This window comes from Rhinopithecus bieti, unplaced genomic scaffold, assembly GCF_001698545.2.
Source record: "Rhinopithecus bieti isolate Rb0 unplaced genomic scaffold, ASM169854v2 scaffold_11401, whole genome shotgun sequence".
Taxonomy (NCBI): Eukaryota; Metazoa; Chordata; class Mammalia; order Primates; family Cercopithecidae; genus Rhinopithecus; species Rhinopithecus bieti.
The window spans coordinates 960,656-985,694 of record NW_016807151.1 but is presented as its reverse complement, the minus strand read 5'-3'; the positions used below and the strand labels follow the sequence as shown (position 1 = coordinate 985,694).

At 50.4% G+C, this 25,039-nt stretch overlaps 1 protein-coding gene and 1 pseudogene across 1 annotated transcript; both read left to right on the top strand.

The window, feature by feature from the left end:
• The first annotated feature begins 17 nt into the window (after positions 1-17).
• Positions 18-25,039, top strand: CLEC2L (C-type lectin domain family 2 member L). Its single transcript, XM_017880397.1, is given in 8 exon segments — positions 18-93; positions 2,904-3,014; positions 3,422-3,465; positions 3,468-3,609; positions 16,030-16,104; positions 19,805-19,971; positions 22,103-22,203; positions 24,291-25,039. Coding segments are annotated over 8 exon segments (828 nt in total). The 3' UTR covers positions 24,403-25,039.
• Positions 4,818-14,298, top strand: LOC108534833 (enhancer of rudimentary homolog pseudogene; annotated as a pseudogene).

The window sequence follows — 25,039 nt, the reverse complement described above, 5'->3', positions numbered from 1 at the left end:
GTCCACTGTAAGAGTCTATGAATCTGAGGGAGTTTGAAATCAGACAGGTTACTACTTGCTACACCCTCGTGGGACAAAACTGGGTCCCTAGAGGTAAGCAGTACATCCACTGCTTGCTCCTGGGAGTACAGCTGGTGCAGCCTGTCACCCAAGCTCCTCAAGGACGGCCGTCTTAGAAACTCTACAATCGCTCAGGGATAGAGGGCAGGTTTTTGTTTTGTATTGTTTTGTTTTTCTGACGGAGTCTTGCTCTATCTCCCAAGCTGGAGTGCAGTGACACGATCTCCACTCACTGCAAGCTCTGCCTCCTGGGTTCACACCATTCTCCTGCCTCAGCCTCCCGAGTAGCTGGGACTACAGGTGCCCGCCACCACGTCCGGCTAATTTTTTGTATTTTTAGTAGAGATGGGGTTTCACCATGTCAGCCAGGATGGTCTCGATCTCCTGACCTTGTCATCTGCCCATCTCGGCCTCCCAAAGTGCTGGGATTACAGGCGTGAGCCACCAACCCTGGCCTAGGGCAGGGGGTCTTGATGGGTTTTATCTCAATTATGGTGTCCATTTTCATGAGCACCTTTTTCTTGAGGAAGCAGACCCTTTCACACCCCTAAGGGTCATTATCTTTTGGGTTCCCCCCAAAACAGACCCTGACACAAGGATTTAAGTGCAAGCAATTTATTTGGGGAGTGATCCCAGAAAGCATCAGGAGGGGAGCAGGGAAGCTGACAAGGGCACACGGGGACTCTGGGAGGCTTAGATCCTACTTCCGATAGGTCCTGGAGTATTGTGATTGACTGGGAAGTTCCTAAGGTCAGCTCCACTGCCAATGCATTGGTATCACGCCTTTGGTACTCCTTTTTATGTCAATGGTTTATTTCAAGAGTTTCTTTGCTGATCTGCTCCCAAACTGCTTTGTACCTGGTACCAAAGTTAATTTTCCTAAAGCATGGTGTGATCATGACCTTTCTTTGCTCAAACATCTTTGATGCTTCCTTGTGCCTACGTGAAGTCTGAAGCTTTGGGCCTGGTGTTCCAATGGGGCACTGCCCTAGGAACGCAGGATATAGCAGTGCCTCTGCCCTCGCACCACAGCTAGTCATCTGGTTGGAGATCAAGCAATGACAGTAGGATGTGTCAAGTGCTATGGGAAGAGAGGTGGAGAGTGTTCCAAAGGCCCAAAGGACAGGTGCCACAGTCTGGGATCACAGGAGGCTTACGAGGCAGGGATTGCCGGTCATGCACATTTTCCATTCTCCCCTTCTTCCTGTCAGAATCTCTGCATTATTGAGCGTGGCAATGGCTTTAGCTAATTGCCCCTATACTCCACAGACTTACTTGGGATAGAAGTGGCCAGTGGAAGGTAAGTGGAAATCACTGGGGTTCCAGAAAACTCTTTAAAGGAGTCTGATTCAACAAGAGGCATGCCCTTTTCCCCTTGGTTTTTCCTACATTCTGTAATCTGGTGTGCAGGTGTGATGGCTGGAACCACAGTGGCCATAGTGTGACCATGAGGGAATCCTGAAGATGTAGGGTATATACTAAGGATGATGGTGAGCAGAAAGAGAGAAAGAACTGGGGTCCCTGATGATCTTGGAGCTCTCAATCCAGCCCTGGGCTGATCATCTGTAGACTTCTTTCAGGTAAAAAACAAAACAAAACAAAGCAAAACAAAACAAACAAAAAACCCTTCTTTCTAACTAAACTCTTACTGGGGTTTTCTGTTGTATTCTGCTGAACCTAATCTGAATGAATGCAGTATCCTAGAGACTGTGCAATCAGAAGCATTAGCAGAAATTTGGTAGGCAAACTAAGGTGCATGGGGGCTACAAGGAGGGTTAGAAGGACCAAGGAGGAGATGTGTTCCAGGCAGAGGGAAGAGTGTTCAAAGGCCCAGAGGAAAGAGTCAGAATAGTTGGGTGTGTCTGGGGATGGCAGAGAAGGGGTGGGAGGAGAGGAAGCCTTAGGTAGGAGCAGGACTTCAACCATGAGGGACCTTCAGGCCTTGTAAAAAGATGGTCTTAACCCACAGGTAAAGGGATCCCTGAAGGAGTGGTGAGTTTGCACTTTAGGGAGATGCTGCGGGTGCGGAGCGGGAGGAGCTGGAAAGGAGGGAGCAAGAGTGGAGGCTGGGAGACCTCTTAGAAGGCTGCTGCTGTGGTCGGGCAAGAGAAGGCATTGGCTTGTACTTGGCCAGTGGCTAGAGGGATGGAGTGCAACGGGCAGACTAAGAGTTTAAAAGGGGCCGGGCACGGCAGGTGACACCTGCAATCCTAGAACTTTGGGAGACCCAGGTGGGAGGATCGCTTGAGCCTGGGAGGCCGAGGCTGCAGTGAGCCGTGATTTTGACACTGCACTCCAGCCTGGGCTACAGAGCGAGACCTTGCCTCAAAAAATAAAAATAAAAATATTTTAAAAGGGAGAATTCACAAGAGTCAGTGGCCTATTGGATTTGGGGGAGGGAGCAGGAGGAGCTGCGGATGAAGAACTGTAGATTGAGAGAGGAACCAGAGGTGGGACTGAGAATGGTGGAGGGGAAAGAGGATCGGGGCTGGAGGCGTAGGGCCTCAGGCGACGCGAGGTCAGCTGAGGCAAGGGGCCAGTGAAGACTCCGGAGTCAGACACCCGCCAAGCATATACCTGCCTGGCGCCGCCTTCGGAAATGTCCTTGACCTCAAAATTCCACTTCTCAGCCTCACCTGGGGGCACTGTCAGCTAAGATACGTGAAAGCCCCTGGCGCTTAGTAGGTGCTCAAGAAATGTTAACTGAATCTGCAACGTTGCTTCGCTCGACAGCGCTCCTTTAGACTCTACTCTCTCTGTGCTCATCGTTCGGACGTTTCTCTCCTTTATCAAGAGGTTGAGGGTCAAGTGACAGCCCCTACCACTCTCTGCTCTGGCTCCAGGGCAGCCTGGAAGAAAGGCGCTCATCTTCCCTGAGCCTCCCTGCACTGTCCCCGTGAACTTCATTCCCATTTTTACAGATGATGAGCAGGCCGCTGGGGAGGTGGAGCTGAGTTAGAACCAGGTCTCCCGGCTCCAAGACTGCGCTCCCAGCTCGGCAGCATACGGCCTCCAGCCCAGGTGGCGGGGTCGGGGACCCGGCTGTCCCCGCTCCTCCACGCCTCCTCCCTCTCCGAGCCCGCCCCGCCCCGCCCGGGTCCACGGCTCCCGGCTCCCGCGCGCCGCCTCGCGCTCCTCCCCAGCCTGGCTGTGTGCGTGGAGGCTGCGGCTCGGCCGCACGGCGGCGGCACCGGCGGCAAGGGCTCCGGCGCGGGGGCCGCTTAGCCCCGGCCTGCGAGCGCCGCGTCTAGCCACCAGAGCCGGCCTGGGGGTGCCGCAGGGCGCGCGGACGCGGTGCGCGTCGGCTGGGCCCGCCCCCGGTGCAGGAGCGCGGCGCGCGCGGCGGAGCGCCCCGCATGAGCCGGCCGGGAGCCCCTGGCGCGGGGCCGGCCGCCGCCACCCTATCCGCCGCCCGCGCCGCCCCCCTCCGCCCCCGCCGCCCCAGGCCTCGCTCGCCCGCAGAGGCTGAGGCCCGCGGCCCCGAGGGGCTGCTGCGGCGATCCGGGTCGGGCTACGAGGGCAGCACCAGCTGGAAGGCGGCCTTGGAGGGTAAGCGCGGAGCGGCCTCCCTCTCCCGGCCAGGGACCCCTGCCCAGGCCCGACCCGGGACCCGGAGGCGGTCAGAGTCACCTTGGCCGCTGTCCAGGAGGGGAGCGCTGGGAGCGCGGCGCCGGGACGCGGCGGAGTCATTCATTTCAGGGCGGCCAGACGCCGCTTCATGGGGTGGGGTGGGAGGGAACCGGGGGCCACCGCGAGTCACAGCCTCGACCCCGCCGCTGCTGCGACTCCCTGTCTGACCTTGGAGCGCGCTTCACGCTCTGAGCCTTCGTCTCCTCACGCATGAAGGGGACAGCCACTGCCTGACACCCATCTGAGGGTGGCGGAATCTGTGGCCGTGAACATGCTTCAAGTAAAGTAAGAAAGCTGGAGACCCCAGAGGTGGTGCACGCCCCTGTGAGAGCCGCGGGGACCCCGTGTTGGTGGGGCATGTGGGGAGGGCAGGGCAGGGGTGGAGAATCCCCGAGAGGCTCTTCCTTGCAAGGTCAGGGGTCACACCTACTCCGCCATCAGACTGCCTCAGGGAGGGACCCCTGGCCTGCCGCGGGGGCAGGAACCCAAGTGGAGAAATTGATTTCAAATTCATGAGCTCTTTTAGGAAACTATTATTAGCTACCGCCGGCGGCGTGTGGTGTGGGAGATGCTGGAGTTAGTGAGAGGGTGGCTGGCCCTTTGGGTGTTTCTCAGGGTGCTCCTGGCACCTTGAATCCAGGGACAAGGAGGACCTGGGCAGCATTAACTAGGGAAACCCGGAGCCTGGATCGCTCATCCTTATGGAGGCAGTGTCAGAAAAGGAGGGCTTCCTGGAGTAGGTGACCTCTTAGCGGGCGTGGAGACAGAGAGGAAGGTGTTCCAGACCCAGAGCACGATGTATTCCGGGCCAGGTGGTCAAAGCTAGTCTGTCCTATGTGGAAACTGAGCCCTGGAGTACTGGGATGGGGCAGGGTGGAGAGAGACGGGTCTGAAGGACCCAGACGGTGAAGGGCCAGCCAGGTCTTGCCCAGGAGCTTGGACTTTGCTCTGAAGGGGCTACTGAGGGGTGGAGACAGTGGGTTTGCCTTTGGAAGACTGGTGGGGGCCCAGAGGGGTGGGACTGAGGCTCGAGGTCAGGGAGGGGGTGGGGCAGTGCACCAGGAGGAACATAACCAGCACCTGGGCCAAGACAGGTTGTGGGGGCTGCTGAGGATGGTGAGGTGGGGATGGTAATACCAGCCTTCTGCACAAAGGCTGTGGGCCAGGGGACGTGCACTGTCCGAGGAAGGGCTGTGCCGACTCTGAAGCTGGACCCCCAGACAGTGGCAGGGACGGAGGAGGTGAAGATGTTGCGTCACCGAGGAGAAGAGCTGTAGCAGAGCTGTGGGTTGTGAAGAGTTGTGTGCAATGGATGGAGGTGGTGGGACAGCTCCCTGTGACGCTGTCTCCGGCTTTACTGTTGGAGTGGCCCTGTGTTCCCACGCTTTCCTCCTGCCAAAGCTATTTCTTGAAGTTGTTCCCTCCTCTTGCCTGTGTTTCTTCATTCATTTGTTCGTCAGCATTGCTGAAGGATCTGCCCTAACCTTAACCGAAGCCCCCATGGTAGGGCTGCTTCTGGGCTGCTGTGGCTCTTCAATGCCTCCTGCTTGCTGTTCCTGTCCACCTCCTGCCCTGACTTCTCCCCCCTTGGGCTTCCTCCTCTCCACTGTGGCTGGGCTGCCCACCTGCCAGTCAGGCTGCAGAAGAGACCACACACCAAGCTGGAAGGTCACCCAGAGGCTGCCTGGGACCCTGAGTCAAGCCCACTCCCATGCTTAGCATCTTCCTGTGGTCCAGCCTTGCCTCACCATGGCCTCCTGCCTTGCCTTGCTCTCTGACTCATGCCACCTGCAGTCCCCTCCTCCTCCTTTCCCTGGACTCCCCAGGAGCAGTCCCGCTCCTGATGGCCTGTGGTCCTTGGGTGCTCAGCATCTCAGGCCTACTTTCTTTTCCTGCAGGAGTTTTAGGATCTGGAGTCTGAGTCTGACCAGGGGCCTCCCCTCGGCCAGTTCTCTGAAGGTCTCCTTGGGTACCCCCAAGTTCCTCTCTTCTGAGAGGAGCCTAGAAAAGGAGCCTGAGAGGAGACAGAGGGAAAGGTGTCCCAGACCCAGAGCACGACGTGTTCCGGGCCAGGTGGCCAGAGCTAGTCTGTCCCATGTGGGAACTAAGCCCAGGTGTACTGGGGGTGGGGCAGGGTGGAGAGAGACAGATCTGGAGGACCCAGATGGAAGGACGGGTCCTCTTCTGGAGGACCCAGAAGAGAGGAGCTCGAGGAGCAGACCTGGTCCTCTCCAGGGTGCTGCTGCAATGGCCCAGTGCTGGCTTTTGCACTGGTCTCCGTCATGCATTCATTCTTTCTGCAACATCTAGGTACCAATCTGGGCCCTGGGCACATTTGTGTTCTCTCAGAGGTTCCAAGACAGGGCCTGAGACAGTGTGGGGAGGTACAGGAAGCAGAGCATCTGGTAAAGCTGGGTCAGAGCCTTCCATTGCCACAGGCTGGTGGGCTTTCCAACTTCTAGGAGCATTTGTTTCCTCATCTGCTAAGTCAGGTCATGATTTCTACCTCTCAGTAGACAGAGGCCCTGTAGTGTGGGCTGTGTGTACGGTGACTCCTCTTCCCAACTGCCTGGACTTGGCCTCCTGCAGCTCTGCCAGGGGAGCCCACACCCAACTGCAACACTTTGACTTCTGGTCAGCCTCCCTTGATTCTGCTTCCCACCCCAAACCTGAGTCCAGAGTTCACATAATGAAACACTGTCAATGGGAGGAGGGATCTGTCCCTTTGGGGACCCAGGGTTATACTGCACCTGCTTAGCCAAGCACCTGTCTTGAGAGAAATGGGACATTTCCTGACTTGACCAAGCTGAACCCTCCAAGAAGTCTCTGCTCCTTTATCGCCAGGTTTCCAATGCACATCAAGCACCTGCTACATGCTGGAGCCATCCTAGGGCTTTCATAGTCATCATCCCAGTCCTCACCTCTCCCCCTTGCAAGGGGCTGGTGAGTGTTCTGTTTCATAGACGAGGGAGCCGAGACTGAGAGGCTGAGTGTCTTGCCCAAGGACATCCCAAAGCCCTGTTGTGAAGGCTCTGACCCCTTCCTGCATGGCCAAGGACATCAGCCTTGGTGAGGCTAGCTGGGGATCATCAAATTCCCACACACAGCCTCTCCTCCCCCTGCTCCCCAGACAACCCTGCCACCTCCAGCATTGACGTTTTTTCCCTCCTTATGGGTTAAATGAGTCAGAGAGCTTCTTAAATCAGAAAGCTGGGATTACAGCCCAGGTCTTCAAGACTTTTCTGAGATGCATAACTAGCTTTATAAACAGGAAGTCAAACAGAAGTTGCCTTAGTCAAATATTTTCTCTCACTGTAGGTATGAACCTTTCCTTCCAGCCTGGGGTATAAGACTAGGAAAGGTGACCCAGAGAGCCCGCCTGGGTTCTGGGAACAAGAGAGGTGATTCGAGATGGGGATATTTCTGGCACTGAGAATGGCAGTGGGCCGGAGTGGCCTGGGGGTACGGGAGAGGGGACAGAGTGAGCCTGCGTGCCTCAGCCTATAGATTTTTCAGTGCTCACCGATTCTGAATTTTAATGTTGAAAGTTTCTTGATTAGGCAAAACCCACAACTTCCTGATCAAAACCACACACATGCTTTTAGCCTCTTAAAATTTAAAATTACCAAACTTCACATTTGGTAGTTTTTAAGTCAAGATTATGCTTGCCAGGCTGTGTCCCCGATGACTTAGAGACAGCAGCGTGGGCCTTTTTTGGGATATGAGTGTGAGGATGATGGGAGCTGTGTCTGGGAGTCAGGTTTTTTCAGTTGTTCTTTCTAATATTAGGTGAAATCACACACATTTAGAAACCTAAATAAACTGCACCCTTAAATGCCATCTAATATGGGCCATGGCATAGTAGGGAACAAGAAATGAGTTAGACATTTGTTAGAAGTTGAATTGTGTCCCCACCAAAAAAGAGATGTTGGAGTCTTAACCTCTGGTACCTCTGAATGTGACTGCATATGGAAATACAGTCTGGCAGATTATTTGTAGTAAAGATGAGGTCAGATCGGAGTAGGGTGGGCCCTAATCCCGTGTGAACTGGAATTCTTATAGGAAGATGGTCTCATGAAGACAAGGGCACTGTATTAGTCCATTCTCACACTGCTAATAAAGACATACCCAAGACTGGGTAACTTATAAAGGAAAGAGGTTTAATGGACTTATAGTTCCACATGGCTGGGGAGGCCTCACAGTCATGAAGGAAGGTGAAGGAGGAGCAAAGACATGTCTTACATGGTAGCAGGCAAGAGAGTGTGTGCAGAGGAACTGCCCTTTATAAAACCATCAGATCTTGTGGGACTTATTCACTATCACAAGAACAGCATGATTTTGGAAAAACCTGCCCCCGTGATTCAATTACCTCCCACCCAGACCCTCCCATGACACGTGGGAACTATGGGAACTACAATTCAAGATGAGATCTGGGTGGGCACATAGTCGAACCACATAAGACACACCGAGAGAATACCATGTGATGATAAAGGCAGAGATTGGAGTGATGCGGCTGCAAGCCAAGGAGTGCCAAAGTCCGTCAGCAACCACTGGACACTAGGAAGAGGCAAGGAAGGAGTCCCTGCAGAGTCAGAGGAAGCATGGTCCAGTGCAGCATCTAGAGAAATTATCCCTGAGACATAATGAAGAGGCAGGGTCTGGCAGTGTTGGAGATACATGTACCGATCCCTCTTCCCTGTGTGGTCTTTCCTACAAACTCAGTTGAATTTAAGGTTGACCAAGGATGTTGTCATTTGGTGTGACTAAATTTCTCTCATAGTTTTTGAGTCCCAGTGGGTGCTCTGTAACATGCAAGGCAATGACCCAGCCCTATTTAAGGGAATCTGAAGGTGAGTAAAGCACAGTCCTTACCCCAAAGGAGCCTAGGGCTGATGGTCGTCATCACACTGATGTCCTGCATAATTGCCGCAAGTTGATTGAGTAGAGTTTATTACACCAGGCACTGTGCTAAGCGCTGTACACTGAATTCCTATAACACTCTAAGAGACAGATAGATATTATCATTACCTCATTTTCATGATGAGAAAAATGAACTACAATAGTGGCTAAGAAACTTTATCATCCGTACACATCTAGAAGGTGGCAGAGCTGGAATTTGAACCCAGGCAAAGTGATGTCAGATGCTATGCTCTTATCTTCAGTGCACAAAGGATTGCAGCATCAATGATAGAGAAGAGGCTAATAGAAGGGAGAAGAAGGATGCACTCAGCATGCTCACCATAGGCAGCCATCCTGTAGCTCCAGGGAACTGTGATGAAGCTGCCACCAAGGACAGCAGAGCAGGAACAGAGAGAGCCCAGTCCAGTGCAGGCTGAAGCCTCTGCTCTTACTATGTCTGAAGCTACCCACCCAGGACTCCCCGTCACTTGCCAACATAGACCTTGCCCATAGGAAAGACTAGAAATGTTTGTTGGACTTGCAGGTCAAGATGGCAGACTGAACACATGCATTTTTTTTTTTTTTTTTGAGACAGAGTCTCGCCCTGTCACCCGGGCTGGAGTGCAGTGGCCGGATCTCAGCTCACTGCAAGCTCCGCCTCCCGGGTTCACGCCATTCTCCTGCCTCAGCCTCCGGAGTAGCTGGGACTACAGGCGCTCGCCACCTCGCCCAGCTAGTTTTTTGTATTTTTTTTTTTAGTAGAGACGGGGTTTCACCGTGTTAGGCAGGATGGTCTCGATCTCCTGACCTCGTGATCCGCCTGTCTTGGCCTCCCAAAGTGCTGGGATTACAGGCTTGAGCCACCGCGCCCGGCCAACACATGCATTTTTTTCTTTTTCCCTTCAGAAGCCCACTAATACAACAGTAAAGGGGCCAGGTGTGGTGGCTCATGCCTATAATCCCAGCACTTTGGGAGGTTAAGGTGGGTGGATCACCTGAGGTCAGGAGTTTGAGATCAATCTGGCCAACATGGAGAAACCCCAACTCTATTAAAAATGCAACAGGTTAGCTGGGCATGGTGGCATGCGCCTACAATCTCAGCTACTCAGGATGCTGAGGCAGGAGAATCACTTGAGCCTGGGAGGCGGAGGTTGCAGTGAGCAAAAAAAACCCAAAATTAGTCGGGCATGGTGTCACGTGCCTGTAATCCCAGCTACTCGGGAGGCTGAGGCAGGAGAATTGCTTGAACCTGGGAGGCGGAGATTGCAGTGAGCTGGGATTGTGCCACTGCACTCCACCCTGGGTGACAGAGCGAGACTCCATCTCAAAAAAAAAAAAAAAAAAAAAAAAAACCAAACATCAAAGGGATTTTTAAAAGGCCATAAGGACAAGAATAGAGAGAAATTTAGCAACAAAATAGAGAGCTAGGGAGCAAGTGGATAAATGGTAACTGACTTCACCCCACCTGAGAAAGTCCAGAGAGCACAGGAGCCACCTGAGCCTCATGGGAGGACTCCTAAGGCTCGGGGGTTGGTGGCAGTGCTTGAAGATGGGGCTGAGAACAGGAGGACTGGTTGAAAATTTCTTTAAGGAGGATTTAGATTCCTACTCTGTACAGATTCTCCCCAGCCCTGGCAGGAACCTGGGATGAAATCTCTCAAGAGGGCTTCAGCCGGGCACAGTGGGTCACGCCTGTAATCCCAGCACTTTGGGAGGCCGAGGCAGGCAGATCACCTGAGGTCAGGAGTTTGAGACCAGCCTGACCAACATGGTGAATCCCTGTCTCTACTGAAAATACAAAATTAGCTGGGCATGGTGGCGGGCGCCTGTAATCCCAGCTACTCGGGAGGCTGAGGTGGGAGAATTGCTTGAACCCAGGAGGAGGAGGTTGCAGTGAGCCGAGATCACACCACTGCACTCCAGCCTGGGTGACAGAGTGAGACTCTGTCTCAAAAAAAAACAAAAAAGAAAGAAAGAAGGAAAGAAAGAGAAAGACAGCACCACCCTGAGAACAAGCAACTAAAGCCAACATTTACATATTGAATGCTGAGGACAACGTCCCAGCCTCTTCCCTCAGCTAGCCCCGTATTCTCTAGGGCAGAAAACAGAAAAGCCTCCTCCATGGACTCTCATCCATCCAAGAGGAAAACATAATGTCCCCACAGCTAATAAGCCCCATCTCATGGGCTTGGAGGCTCCAACAAAGTCATTAGTCTTCCTGCCTTAATCATGAACAGATAACTGTGGTCCCCAGACCACTGAGGAAAGTCTCTAACATGGAAGCTCAAGACCAAAACAGAGGTTATACAGGGGGAAATAATCTTTCTGCTCATTTTCCCCACCCCTCCAAAAAACCTGTCAGTCATATCTTCAGAGAGAAGAGATAAGAGAAAGTATTGTATCATTAAAACAAGAATAGGATTCTTTAAGAGGGAGTATTCATAGAACAGCAGCAACAAAACCAAGTAAACCTTGGAAATTAAAAATATAGTCACAGAAATTAAGAACTCAGTAGAAGGGTAATGATAACATTGAGAAAATGTTCCAGGAAATAGAGCAAAAAGGCAAAGAGATAGCAAGCAAGAGGGGAAAATAAGATGAGAAATTTGGAGGACCAATCTAGGAGATCCAACATTTGAAGACTATGCCTTCCAGAAGAAAACAAAACATGGGAGAGAAGAAATAATCAATAATGTAATTAAAGAAAATTTCCTGGCTGGGCACAGTGGCTCATGCCTGTAATCCCAGCACTTCGGGAGGCCGAGGCAGGTGGATCACCTGAGGTCGGGAGTTCAAGACCAGCCTGGCCAACATGGTGAAATCCCCACCTCTACTAAAAATACAAAAAATTAGCCACGTGTGGTGGCAGGCACCTGTAATCCCAGCTACCTGGGAGGCTGAGGCAAGAAAATTGCTTGCTTGAACCCAGGAGGTGGAAGTTGCAGTGAGCTGAGATCATGCCATTGCACTCCAGCCTGGGCAACAGAGCGAAGACTCTGTCTCAAAAAAAAAAAAAAAAAAAAAAAAAAAAAAAAAAAAAAAAAAAAAAAAGAAAAGAAAAAAAGAAAAAAGAAAGAAAGAAAATTTCCTGGAACTGAAAAATACCACTTTCCAGATTGAAAGGGCCTACTAGAGTAGATGAAACAGACCAAACCAAGGCATGGCATGCAATGATGAAATTTTAGAACATTGTGCAATGAAGACCCTAAAAGCCTCTAGAAAGAAAATAATTAAGCAGTTGAAAAGGATCATGGGTGAGAGTGGACCTAGACTTTTTGAAAGCAACACTGGAGCTAGAAGACAATTAAGTGATACCTTCAAAATTCTGAAGGAAAATTATTCTTGATCTATAATACTTAGCCCTCTGGGTTCACAATTTCACGAGCAACATTCACCAGTGCGCCATGGAACACAATGAGAATCTTTGCTCCTCAGGTTTGTGCAGTGCAGTGCTTTGGCTCTACCCTTCCTCAGGCAGCCATTGGATGTTGTGCTTCACCAAGATGAGGGAGTAAACCAAGGAAAGGGAAGGCATGGGAGAAAAGGAACAGAGGAGTCAACATAGGAGAGAGGCAGATAAATCCTCAGACTGCCGGTGTCGGGAGACCCTGGATGGCAGCTGGGCTTAGAAGGCAACTGGTCAGATTCGAGCAGGTCAGAAAGTTCCAAGGGACATTTCTTCAAGATGGTCGTTATGGCCTGCATGTTGGTTTCCTCCCCAGATTTATAGGTTGAATCACTAACCTCCAACGTGATGATATTGAGGTGGGTAATTGAGCGGTAATTAGGTTTGGATGAGGTCATGAGGGAGAGCTCCCATGATGGAATTACTACCCTTATAAGAAGAGGAAGAGACACCAGAACTTCCTCTCTCCACTATGTGAGGACACAGTGAAAAAGCGACTGTCAGCAAGCCGGGAAGTGGGCCCCCACCAGAACCTGACCATGCTGGCACCCTGATCCAGCCTCTAGAACTATCAGGAGAAATAAATGTCTGTTGTTTAAGCCACCCAGTCTATGACAGTTTGTTATAGCAGACTGAACTAAGACCAAAGTGAAAGAGAAATTCCGATTTTGTCTCATCATGAAAGAGGAGTTTTGGCATTGAAATATGATATGCATACAGAAACTGAGCAAAGGGAAAAGAAGACCAGGATTAACAGGGAAACAAGAAGTTCTATGGACATGATCATAGCACACTGCATGGCTTTGCTGAGAGTACTGTTTACACTGACCTAAGAATATAACACCAAAATATCAAGCTAACACAAACTATGATATTGAGAGGGCAGGGAGTGAGTGGTCAGGGTAGAGTGATAATGCAGAGAATTAAGTCTGCATCACTGTAACGGGAAGTCAATAAATTATATCTAAAACAGAAAAAAATCTAGAAGTATTTACATACACATGGCATTTAGAAATTTGGAGCTAATACCAAAAGAGTCAGCTAAAAGAGTTGAAAATGGTTGGCTTTGGGGAAGGAGCAATGTTATTGCTACTATTATTATTTTTTAGAGGCAGAGTCTTGCTTTGTCACTCAGATTGGAGTACACTGATGTGATCTTGGCTCACTGCAACCTCCGTCTCCTGAGTTCAATCAATTCTCCTGCCTCAGCTTATGGAGTAGCTGGGATTACAGGCACACACCACCACACCCGGCTAATTTCTGTAATTTTTGTAGAGACAAGGTTTCACCATGTTGGCCAGGCTGGTTTCGAACTCCTGACTTCAAGTGATCCGCCTGCCTCAGCCTCCCAAAGTGTTGGGATTACAGGCGCGAACCACTGCGCTCTGCACTATTATTTTTTAAATGAAGCCTATTAGAATTTCTTGATTCCTTAAATCTGTGCTTTTCAGACTATCCTTGGTGAAGGAAACAAGTTTCTTTTCAAAATCCTTTGTAAAATACAACACAAATTAATAATGAGCAACAAGCACTTGGATATCGGGTAATGCTGAATTGCTACAGATTCTTCCTCTCAATTTCAGCACTTTTATCATGATGGACAAGTAACAGTTTACAGACAAACACTGAACTGCAAAGACACTGTTTTCATCTATGATTTATGTATAACATTGACTAAAAAAACACTTTCAAAATGGGTGCACAACAATGTAACTGCACTTAACTGTGCACTTAATGGTTAAGATGGTAAAAACAAAAAATCCAAACAAAGTTGTAAAGGGAATTCACACCTGCTAGGAGGACCGTAATCAAAACAATGCAAACCAACAAGTGTTGGTGAGGATGTGGAGAAACTGGAACCCTCGTCTATTGCTAGTGAGAATGTAAAGTTATGCAACCAGTGATGGAGTTAGTGGTTCCTCAGAAAGAACTACTACTGGGAGCGGCGGCGGTGTCGGCAGCGGCTGTAACGAAGAGAGTTTGGCGCGATATCTCACACCATTTTGCTGGTACAGACTACCAAAAGGCCAGAAGGCAGAACTTATGCTGACTACGAATCTGTGAATGAATGCATGGAAGGCGTTTGTGAAATGTATGAAGACATGTGAAAAGAATGAATCCCAACAGTCCCTCTATCACATATGACATCAGTCAGTTGTTTGATTTCATCAGTGATCTGGCAGACCTCAGCTGCCTGGTTTACCGAGCTGATACCCAGACATACCAGCCTTATAAAAAAAGACTGGATTAAAGAGAAGACCTACATGCTTCTTCATCGGCAGGCTCAACAGGCTGAGAAATAACTGTGTTGGAAGCATTGGGGGATGGGGGTGGGCTTGGAACACTGGTGTGTATAGTGTGCTGTAGTGGAAGTTTTGTATCATAGTAATCCTGTTTCCGTTTGGTTATACTCTAGCCAAGATTGACTGTGTTAGATGAAATGTGAGGATCTTGTTCAACCAGAAACCCCTGTTACCCCCTCTTTTTTTCTTTTCTTTCTTTTTTTTTGCTCAAACATTTTTATGATGATTTAGATGGAAGTTGTTCTTTGTCAGTTAATGTTGGTTCCAGTCCTTCAGTCTCCAACTGGGTTCCAGTCTATTCAGCTGGAATGCATAACATTCACTGTAGTAACCCTTCTTCAAGTTGGCGGGGGGAGGGTGGAAACACAGTTTAGCCATGTCCTCAAGATAAAGTTTTGGTAAAAATAAATAAGTGTTCTTTAGTAAAAAACAAAACAAATAAAACTACCATGTGATCCAGCAACTCCACTCCTAAGCATATACCCAAAAGAATTGAAAGCAAGGACTTGAACAGATACTCATACACCATGTTCTTAGCTGCATTATTCACAATAGCCAAAAGGTGGAAACAGCCCAAATGTTTACCAACAGATGAATGGATAAACACAACGTGGTCTTGCTATACAATGGAACATTATTCAGCCTTAAGATGGAATGAAGTTCTGACGTATGTGACAACATGGATGAGCCTTGAAAACATGCTGTGAAAGGAACCAGACACAAAAGGACAAATACTGGATGTTTCCTCTTATATGAACTTCCTAGAGTGGTCCAATTCATAGAGACAGAAAGGAGAAGGGTGGTTGCCAGGGGCTGGGGAGAGGAAGGGATGTGAGTTGTTTAAGGGGACAGAACTTCTGTCTGGGATGATGAAAAAGTTTGCAAACAGACAGTGATGATGGTTGCACGACATTGTGAATGTACTTAATGCCACTAACCGTACACTAAAAAATGGTTAAAATTGCAAATTTTATGTTATATATTTTCATCACAACTTAAAAAATTCTTAAAATACCCTAGGTTTAAAGTCTAAAAGGTTTCTCTCATTAAATATAAAATGACAATATTAAATGATAACAAAATAAAATAAATAAATGAAAATAACAAAGGGAGAACCCAGAGGATCAGGAAGAGGACGGATGGTGTAGAGGTGGGCGAGTTTTAGAAAGTATCTATGGAGGAGGTGGAGGAGGAGACTTCGGGAGCAAAGATTCAGTAGCAGGGCTGTGAGGGCTGAATGGGTTATTTTGAGGAACCCATGTGGCTGAAACCTGTGACCACATAGAGAAGAGCAGGAGATTCAAGGTGGAAAGCTCTGACCATCACTGAAGATTTTGTGAGCAGTGGGTAGCCCAGCAGGGAGGGTTTCAAGCTGGGGAGTCACAGAATCAGAACTGTGCTCTACAGCAGTGGGTCGCAAACTCCAGCCTGCATCAGAATCACCTGGAGGGCTTGTTTAAACACAGCTTGTTGGCCGGGTGTGGTGGCTCACACCTGTAATCCCGGCACTTTGGGAGGCTGAGGCAGGCAGATCATTTGAGGTCAGGAGTTCGAGACCAGCCTGGCCAACACGGTGAAACCCCGTCTCAAAACAACAACAACAACAATAACAACAAAACACAGTTTGCTGGGCTCCACCTCCCCCTGTTTCTGATTAGCAGGATATGGGGCTGGTGGTGGGATGGCAGTGGGACAGGCGGTGGGATGTTGAACCCCTCTCTCTTCTCCTAGACACCACCACACGTCTCCTGCTGGGTGCCATCGCGGTCCTTCTGTTCGCCATCTTGGTGGTGATGAGCATCTTGGGTGAGCATGCATGTCAGAGCATTTATGCAATTCAATTTGCACACTCCTTGTTAAAAGCACATCTAATTAGTTAAAGAAAGATTCTAGACACTCCAAGAATCCTGTGGGGGACTAAGTAAGTAGAAAATACAGTGTCAGTTGTTGAGATTTTAGCTTAAAATAATATATTCACACACAGACTATACATGTCCCCTTTATTAAGCCATGCAAGTAGAATGGAGATGTTACTTAGGTATTACTTTTTAAGTGCTGTGAGAACTCAGAACAAACTTGGGGTAGGTTAGGAAGACAGTGCTTCTTGGAGGAGATGGTTTGGGAATAAGGATCATATTCAGTCAGGCACAGTGGCTCATGCCTGTAATCCCAGCACTTTGGGAAGCTGAAGTGGGTGGATCACCTGAGGTCAGGAGTTTGAGACCAGCCTGGCCAACATGGTGAAACCTCGTCTCTACTAAAAGTACAAAAATTAGCTAGCTGTAGTGGTGGGTGCCTGTAATCCCAGCTAGTTGGGAGGCTGAGGCAGGAGAATTGCTGGAACCTGGGAGGCAGAGGTTGCAGTGAACTGAGATTACACCACTGCACTCTACCCTGGGCAGCAGAGAGAGACTCCGTCTCAAAACAAAACAAAACAAAACAAACAACAACAACAAAAAAAAACCACACATCACATTCAGTCAGCAAACATTTATTGAGTGCTGCTGTGTGCTAAGCTCTGGGCTAAGTGCTAGGGTTAAAAAGAAGACAAATATGACACTGTCTCCTGTGTCCAGGGCTAAGTGCAATAATAGAGGTATTACTGGCCCAGTGGCTTCCCAGAAGGAAAATACATGTACACTGAACCCTGAAGAATGAATAGGAGCTCCCCAGAGATTAGGAGGTAGAGAGTGCTAGGGAGGAAAAAGCTTTTCCTCTGCCCTCTTAAGTTCAGTGTCTAGGGGCCTGTAAAGTAAACTATCAAAGACAAATTAGCAGGAGAAAAGGTACCCAATGTTTCTTAATATTTATGTTCATGGGAGTTCACAGATAATAAGTGAAACTCAAAGAAGAATTTAGACTCAGGGGCTTACATACCTTTTTAACAAAGGAAAGAGGGCTTGGGTTTCAAGGGCTGGTAAATGAAGGGAAGTGACTAGGAAACACACGGAGGAACAACAGGAGATAAAGGCTATTTTAATAAGGTTTGCTTATGCAAACTAATCTTGGTGTTGACTCCTTGGCATGTTTGATGATGGGTCACTCTTCCCTCCCTGGTTTAGGGTGGGCAGTGGGGGTATGGGAGGGTATGGGGTGAGGGATGGGGAGTAGGGCAGCTCCCTCCCCAAAGGGAAATTTATGCCCTACTTTCTGGCAGATGAGAGGGTAGAGAACTCTTCCTGTTGATTCTGAATTGCCTTCAGCTTAAAATGATCCATATGTCAAAGTGGCATATTTTAGGGTGGCATATTCTGGACCCTATCAAGGTACTAGAACATTCTAAGTGGGAGAGGCCTGAGAAACATAGAGTGTGTGTGGAACTGACAGGGTTGGATAAATGAAAAAGGTAGAAACTGCAACTAAGAACGTGTGAGGCTATATGAACAGGGAATCTGATTACTTTTAAGAGATTCAAATACAAGTGTATTGTAGGTTCTGAAGGGTTTCCAAAAATGATATTAGTGCCTCTGTCTTTGATCTTTGAGAAATGCCATAAGACCAGAGGTGGAATCCATAAAATGGGGGAAAATTCCACCAAAATTATCAGTTCCTACCAAACCCTCCCCTATAGGGCTTGTATGACAAGGACAGGGGTTCTGAGTGTTTAGAAATGGATATGGCAGCCGGGTGCAGTGGCTCAAGCCTGTAATCCCAGCACTTTGGGAGGCCAAGGTGGGTGGATCACCTGAGGTCAGGAGTTCGAGACCAGCCTGGCCAACATGGTGAAACCCTGTCTCTACAAAAAATACAAAAATTAGCTGGGCATGGTTGTGTGCACCTGTAGTCCCAGCTACTCGGGAGGCTGAGGAAGAAGAATCGCTTGAACCCAGGAGGCAGAGGTTGCAGTGAGCTGAGATTGTGCCACTGCGCTCCATCCTGAGCGACAGAAGAGACTCTGTCTTAAAAAAACAAACAAACAAAAAAAGGGTAACCACTGGGCCTAGCTTAAATTCACCTAGAGTAATTCCTACAAATTAAATCAGTTTTCTTTTATCCTCTTACATCAGTTTTCTTTTATCCTCTTACTAGGCTGGGAGGCCAGAGAATGTGTAGACATAGCTAATATGATTTCAATAAAGCATAACAGTCTCTTAGGAGATCCTTGCAGAAAAGCAGTTGAGATGTGAGATGTAGCCACACCATGGTCAGTACTCCCAGGTGGACTTGCATCTCATTGAACAGATATATATGCCCAGGGGGTGTCGATGAATGAATTGATGTCTGTGTGGCTGGAGATCCCTAGGGGCTTGAGTACCAGAGGCCTGTTCTTGGCTCTGTCCTGGTCTACATTTTAATCAATCACTTGTATGAAAACAAACAAAAAGTATGCTTATGGAATTTGCAGCTGACACAATCCAAAAACACAATCCCACATGACAGATGGGTGAAAGAAATCAAGATTAAAATGTATCTTGAAAAACTCAAATGATGAGCCAGAGTGAATGAGATAAATGTGGAATAAATAAATATAAGGTTCTGCATTTGGATTTAAGAAGTTATTTTCACATGTTCTGACACTGGGGGAGACCTGGCTTAGAATCAGATCATATGAAAACAATCTAAGATTGTGGATTAATTCCATTTGGCAAGGAGGCCCTTTGAGAAGCTCCGGGCTACCTTCCCAGAAAAGTCCATGTATGCACATACCCGCCGATCTGTTCATGGAAGCAGTCTGCAGACTGGAGATCCCGTGACAACTGGAGGACAGCATGGTGGTCATTGTTGCTGCTGGTAGAGCCACATCTGATGTGTCCCGGTCTGTCCTGGTGGCAGCGATTCAGTGGTAACCTGGGGACACTGCAGTGAGCAGGCAGGATGGAGAGCAACCCTTGTCAGGAATCTTGGGAGAGATGGCATCTGTTTCAACCTGGATGAGGGAGGCTGGTGTGCTTCTTTGAGTAGGGGGTAGAAGACAGAACGGGTGTCTCTGGGTCACTCCAGAGGCCAGATCCTAGACCAGCAGGTCTCGGTCACCGGGGGACAGGTTGGGACTCAACATTTAAGAATGTTCCATGCACACTAACAGCAAGGGGGTTAAGAAAATAAAAAATGAAAAGAACTTCCCAGCAGTTCAGTGGTGGAGTGGCAGCCTTGGTAGCTAACGTGGGCATGGTTAATGATAGCGGGCCGTCTGTCCTGCTGTTAGTACCTGGCCTAGCTGGAAAGAGAGGACACGTAGCTGCCAGGTCTCTTCCCAGTCTGAGTTTCTGGCGTTCCATGCCTCTGGGAGTTTGGAGACAGGAGATCCTAACCCAGTGGCTGCACCGCTGTCATGTCCCCTTGCGGTGACGCCTGCCAGGCTTCCCACTGTCCCCTTTCTCATTCATTTAGTGGCCACCCTTTTACCTCCAGGCACCAGGAGAGGTGCTCACCAGAGAGGACAGCCATGCCTGCAGTGTCCCTGGAGGATGCCAAAGCTGAGGCAGGGGAGGGAGCCATAGAAAGCAGAGTGGGACTCTGGCCGGGGAGTGGGGCGGGCAGGGCCAAGCCGGTCTCTTCCCTGCAGCTTCCAAGGGCTGCATCAAGTGCGAAGCGCCCTGCCCAGAGGACTGGCTGCTCTATGGAAGGAAGTGTTACTTCTTTTCTGAGGAACCCAGAGACTGGAACACAGGCAGGCAGTACTGCCACACCCACGAGGCAGTGCTGGCTGTGATTCAGAGCCAGAAGGAGCTGGTGAGTGTGCCGAGGTGAAGGGGGGCGGGGGAAGGGACCTTCAGAGCCCCCAACCTTGACTCTAGGGGACAGTCACACCCTAAAGGATGCAGTGTTCCCTGTGACACGTCTCCAAAGCTACCACCTGCTGCATAACCACTGGGGGTGCAGGAAGACCTCACGGTCTGAGCACGTCAATGAGTGGCTCCAGTTTCCACTTCCATTGTCAAGGCCACCTATTTCAATCCAAGGCCCACTGGTTGAGGTCACTTAGTATTATAAACCATAAGAATTACCAATTATAAAGCTGGTGATGTGGTATACACCTCTAGTACCAGCTACTCGGGGGCTGAGGCAGGAGGATCACTTGACCCCAGGAGTTGGAAGCTCGTCTGGGCAACACAGTAAGACCCTAGCTCTACAAAAAGTAAAAGGAAAATTAGCTGGGCATGGTGGAGCGTGCCTGTAGTCCCAGCTACTTAGGAGGCTGAGGCAGGAGGATCACTTGAACCCAGGAGTTCAAGGCCAGCCTGGGTAACATAGCAAGACTTTGTCTCTCTTTTTCTTTTTTTTTTTTTGAGGCAGTCTCACTTTGTCGCCCAGGCTGGAGAATAGTGGTGCAATCTCGGCTCACTGCAGCCTCCGCCTCCTGGGTTCAAGAGATTCTCATGCCTCATCCTCCTGAGTCCCTGGGACTGCAGCCGTGTGCCACCACACCTGGCTACTTTTTGTATTTTTAGTAGAGACAGGGTTTCACCATATTGGCCAGGCTGGGCTCGAACTCCTGGCCTCAAGTGATCCACCTGCCTAGGCCTCCCAAAGTGCTGGGATTACAGGTGTGAGCTACTGTGCCCAGCCACAAGACTTGTTTCTTAAGAAAAAAAGAATTGGCCGGGCGCAGTGGCTCATGCCTATAATCTCAGCACTTTGGGAGGCCGAGGTGGGCAGATCACGAGGTCAGGAGATCGAGACCATCCTGGCTAACACTGTGAAACTCTGTCTCTACTAAAAATACAAAAAAAAAAAAAAAAAAAAAAATTAGCTGGGAGTGGTGGCAGGCGCCTGTAGTCCCGGCTACTTGGAGGCTGAGGCAGGAGGATGCCATGAACCCGGGAGGCGGAGGTTGCCGTGAGCCGAGATCGCTCCACTGCACTCCAGCCTGGGCGACAGAACGAGACTGTGTCTCAAAAAAATCAAAAAAAAAAAGGAAAAAAGAATTACAAATTATAAATGCATTGTGAAATGTGAAAACACATTGTCNAAAAAAAAAAAAAAAAAAAAAAAAAAAAAAAAAAAATAGCTGGGAGTGGTGGCAGGCGCCTGTAGTCCCGGCTACTTGGAGGCTGAGGCAGGAGGATGCCATGAACCCGGGAGGCGGAGGTTGCCGTGAGCCGAGATCGCTCCACTGCACTCCAGCCTGGGCGACAGAACGAGACTGTGTCTCAAAAAAATCAAAAAAAAAAAGGAAAAAAGAATTACAAATTATAAATGCATTGTGAAATGTGAAAACACATTGTCATTTTCTAAAGATCCAAATCAGGATATGATCTCTCATTTAACATCCAAAACAGTTTTAGCAACAGAAACGTGAAAGAAACACAATTAATGGAGTCTATTGGCCGTTTTGGATTTTGAGGTTAACAGTGGTGTTAACCAAAATAGAAGATAATCTAAAAATCACTTCTGTTTGCCTTTGATACACAGTATGATATTCCGTCTGCAGGGAAAGTCCCAGAAATTTGCAGATAGGACAACCAACCTGAGCATTGAGATTTGTCCCAGATCCTCCATCCTGTGGGCAATCCCCAAGCTTCCTGCAAATCAGGAATGCTGGCCTGCTGAGCTAGGAGGGCAAGCCCTGTACAGCCTTCCTGGCCAGTGGGCGTGACACAGAGCCAGGGTCCCTTTCAAGCTGTCGGAGGCAATTGCTGTGAGGTCAGCGAGCAGCTCAGAGCCGAACTCTGGCAGTGTGACTGCAGAGGACCCTGTAAGCCTAGCTCCTCACTTTCGGGATGCAGCGAGACAGCAGTCACTCTCCTGGCGTCTGTACCTCCCGAGAGCCAGTATCTTCCAAGCTGAGGTTTGTCTTGGGATGTGACAGCAGTCAGGAGACCACATCTGACCCTGAGGTGTCCCTCTTTCCTCGGTGCAGGAATTTATGTTCAAGTTCACGCGGAGGGAGCCCTGGATTGGACTACGCAGAGTTGGGGACGAATTCCACTGGGTCAACGGGGACCCGTTTGATCCAGACACGTGAGCTGAGGCTTCATCTTCTGGCCACTGAGCTTAGTCTGAGAAAGGCCTGACTCACCCCCTGGACACAGCTCCCGAAGAGAGAAGCCCTTGGTTTTGTGCTAGCTAGAGATACTAGTCTCGGGGTCCCGCAGCGTGCGCCAGAGACCCAGTCATGAAAATGCCTGTACTTCTCCCTCTCTCACAAAAGTCCAGCCTGGCTTGGTGGCTCTGCCCTGTGAAGCCATCGGAGCTTCCCAGTGTCTAGCCCAGGGTCTCTCCACCCTTGAGTCCCCGATCTCTGCAGCCTGGTGCTCCACTCTGGCACAACCACATCCCATTCAGCCCCAACGGGACAGCGAATGGGAGGGAGGGCCCTGGATGGCCTCACCCCATTGGCCAGAACTTAGTCACATGGCCACACCTGGCCGCAAGGGAGGATGGGAGATGCGCCTCCATCCTGGGCAGCCACTTGGCACCTAAGCAATGTAGCTGTGGAAGAAAGGGGATCTGAAGGCAGGCACCGGAAGTGTTCTAGGCTACATTTTCCAGGCGAATGCATCTCTTGATGGAGGGGGCACTGCTGAGGTGGTGGCGTGTGCCGTGGTGGTTTTGTAAGACTCACGTGGTGTGGAAATGAGTGTGTGATGCAGGGTCTGGTGTGTGGTGTGGGGGTGATGGTCGTGGGTGAAGTGGGTGGCAGATGTGTGGCCGTGGCAGTACAGTGGGGACTGTGTGGGGCATGGGGAAAGGAGTGGTCTAGGTCTAGAGAAATGCAGGGAAGTGCATACAGGGGAGTGGGACCCTCAGAACAGACCCGGTGGCTAGAGGAATAGGCTCTGAGGTGCCAGCGGGAGGGCATGGGGTGGGGTGGGGAACACAGCTCCCAATCCGATGATGATGACACGTGAGCGTCCCCAAGGCAGGGGCTAAAGCAGAAGGGCATCTGAGACCCTCGGATCCTCCTGGTTGCCAGAGGTGGCCATCAGCTGCGCTCCCACCTGAGGGTGGCTTAGGCAGTCACGCCCGTGACAGCCCTGGAGGCAGGGGGCATTCATGACGCTTCCCCTCACCCTCATTATCTCAAGCAGTCTTCATTTTTGCCCCTTACTCTGACCTCAGTACCCCTTCTGTTTCTCACCCCCTTTCCTGTCCGCCTCTCAGGTCTGCTCTCAGAGTGGCTGAGCAGGTCTTGCACTTTCCACCCCTCTCCCTGCCTTTCTGGAAGCTTCTTGCTTTCAGAGCCCTGCAGGTTGGTGTCTGTGGCGTCCTGACCACCTGGCAACCAAGGGGCCTTTGGCCACATTTCTCAGACACCGCAGAGGTTCTTTCCCTTGCACTCCTTCTTGGGGTCCTTCCAATGCCCTCTGTTGTGAGGGTCTACCTCCAACCTTGGCAGGGATCGGAGATCTGGGTGAACAACTAAGGTTAAGAAGAAACCTCTGAGGCTGGAAAGGGGTGATTTTAGGTAGGGGGGAATCTTCCTACCGCACACATCTGTGTGTGATGTCAATGAGTTCCTGGGCAACACAGCCTCAGTTAGCCCATATTGGGGTTATTGCCGCCTGCCCGTAACCTGTGAGGAGTAGCTGACTTCAGCCAGCTCTGCGGAGCCCCTCCTGTGTGCTCAACTCTGCGCATTGCAGGGGGCCAAGATGAGAGGACACAGAGCTCGCTGCTCAGGAGCTGGCTGCTTTGGAGACCTGTGTGGACAGACAGGTAGAGACCCCAGGGACTGTGGGAGTGCCCCACAGAGCAGGCAGAGGACTGTGGGGATGTAGGGTGGGCAGTGAGTGGCCCTGAACTGGGTGTCATGGAGCCTGGGACCTGTGAGCCAACTCTGCAAGGACATGGAGAATGGGGAAGTGTGTGTGTGTCCAGGAAGTGCCTGAGCGGCGTGCCGGGGCGGCTGAAGCTATGGTGCACAGAGTAGGAAGACAATGGGATGCCAAGCTAGAACAGTCTGTCAGCACAAATGTCCTAGAAGGCAGCTCCAGTGATGAAGTGAGGGAGGGATAGGCCTCAGGGCCTCCATGGCCTCCCCTGCCACTGGGTTTTGGGCTGAATGTCCCAGATCATAAACGCCTGGTCTTCTCTCCTGGCCACAGGTTCAACATCGCAGGTCCAGGGGAGTGTGTCTTCGTGGAGCCCACCAGGCTGGTGTCGACGGAGTGTCTGATGACCCGGCCCTGGGTGTGCAGCAAGATGGCCTATACGTGAGGTGGGTCGGGCCAGAGGTGGCCCCTCCCCCCAGGCCTGTGGGAGGTGTCTGCCCGAGACCTGCCTCCAGCGGAGCTGCCTGCCCTCTGCAAGACGAAGCAGTGGGGTGGGTGGCCTCTGCTCCAGGCCCCTCTCCCAGGCCCTGGCGCTCTGAGTCCCTGGTTCCTGGCCTCCTTTGTCTCCAGGCAGGTCATGTGGCTCAGCAGTTAAATCCCATATGCTAAGTAGTGTAGGCATCTGCCCACCTACGCACACACACACATGCATACGCACACGCACACACAGACACTGTCCCCTCTGAAGCTCAGTGTCCACCCTGAGCCACCCCACAGATCTCTCTCTGGCCCCCTAGAAGCCCTCTCCTCACTGCAGCCCTGGTGCTCTGGGGAAGGAGGGGCATTGACAGGTGGTTTGACTGTTCACTCAGTAGCCCCGCTTCCCCAGTGGTTTCTCTCATGGCTGCCAGCGGAGGCAGGCTAGGAAAGCTTCACCCTCACCTAGGCCAGGCCAGCCCTGGGCCCCAGAGGTCCCCTGCGTCCCCCTTCTTTGCCTTGCCTAGGTTCTCAGGCAGGGCCCCTGCTGTGTCCGTGGTGCTGTTGTATTGGTCACTAACGGAATAAAGAGTTAATAACTCGTG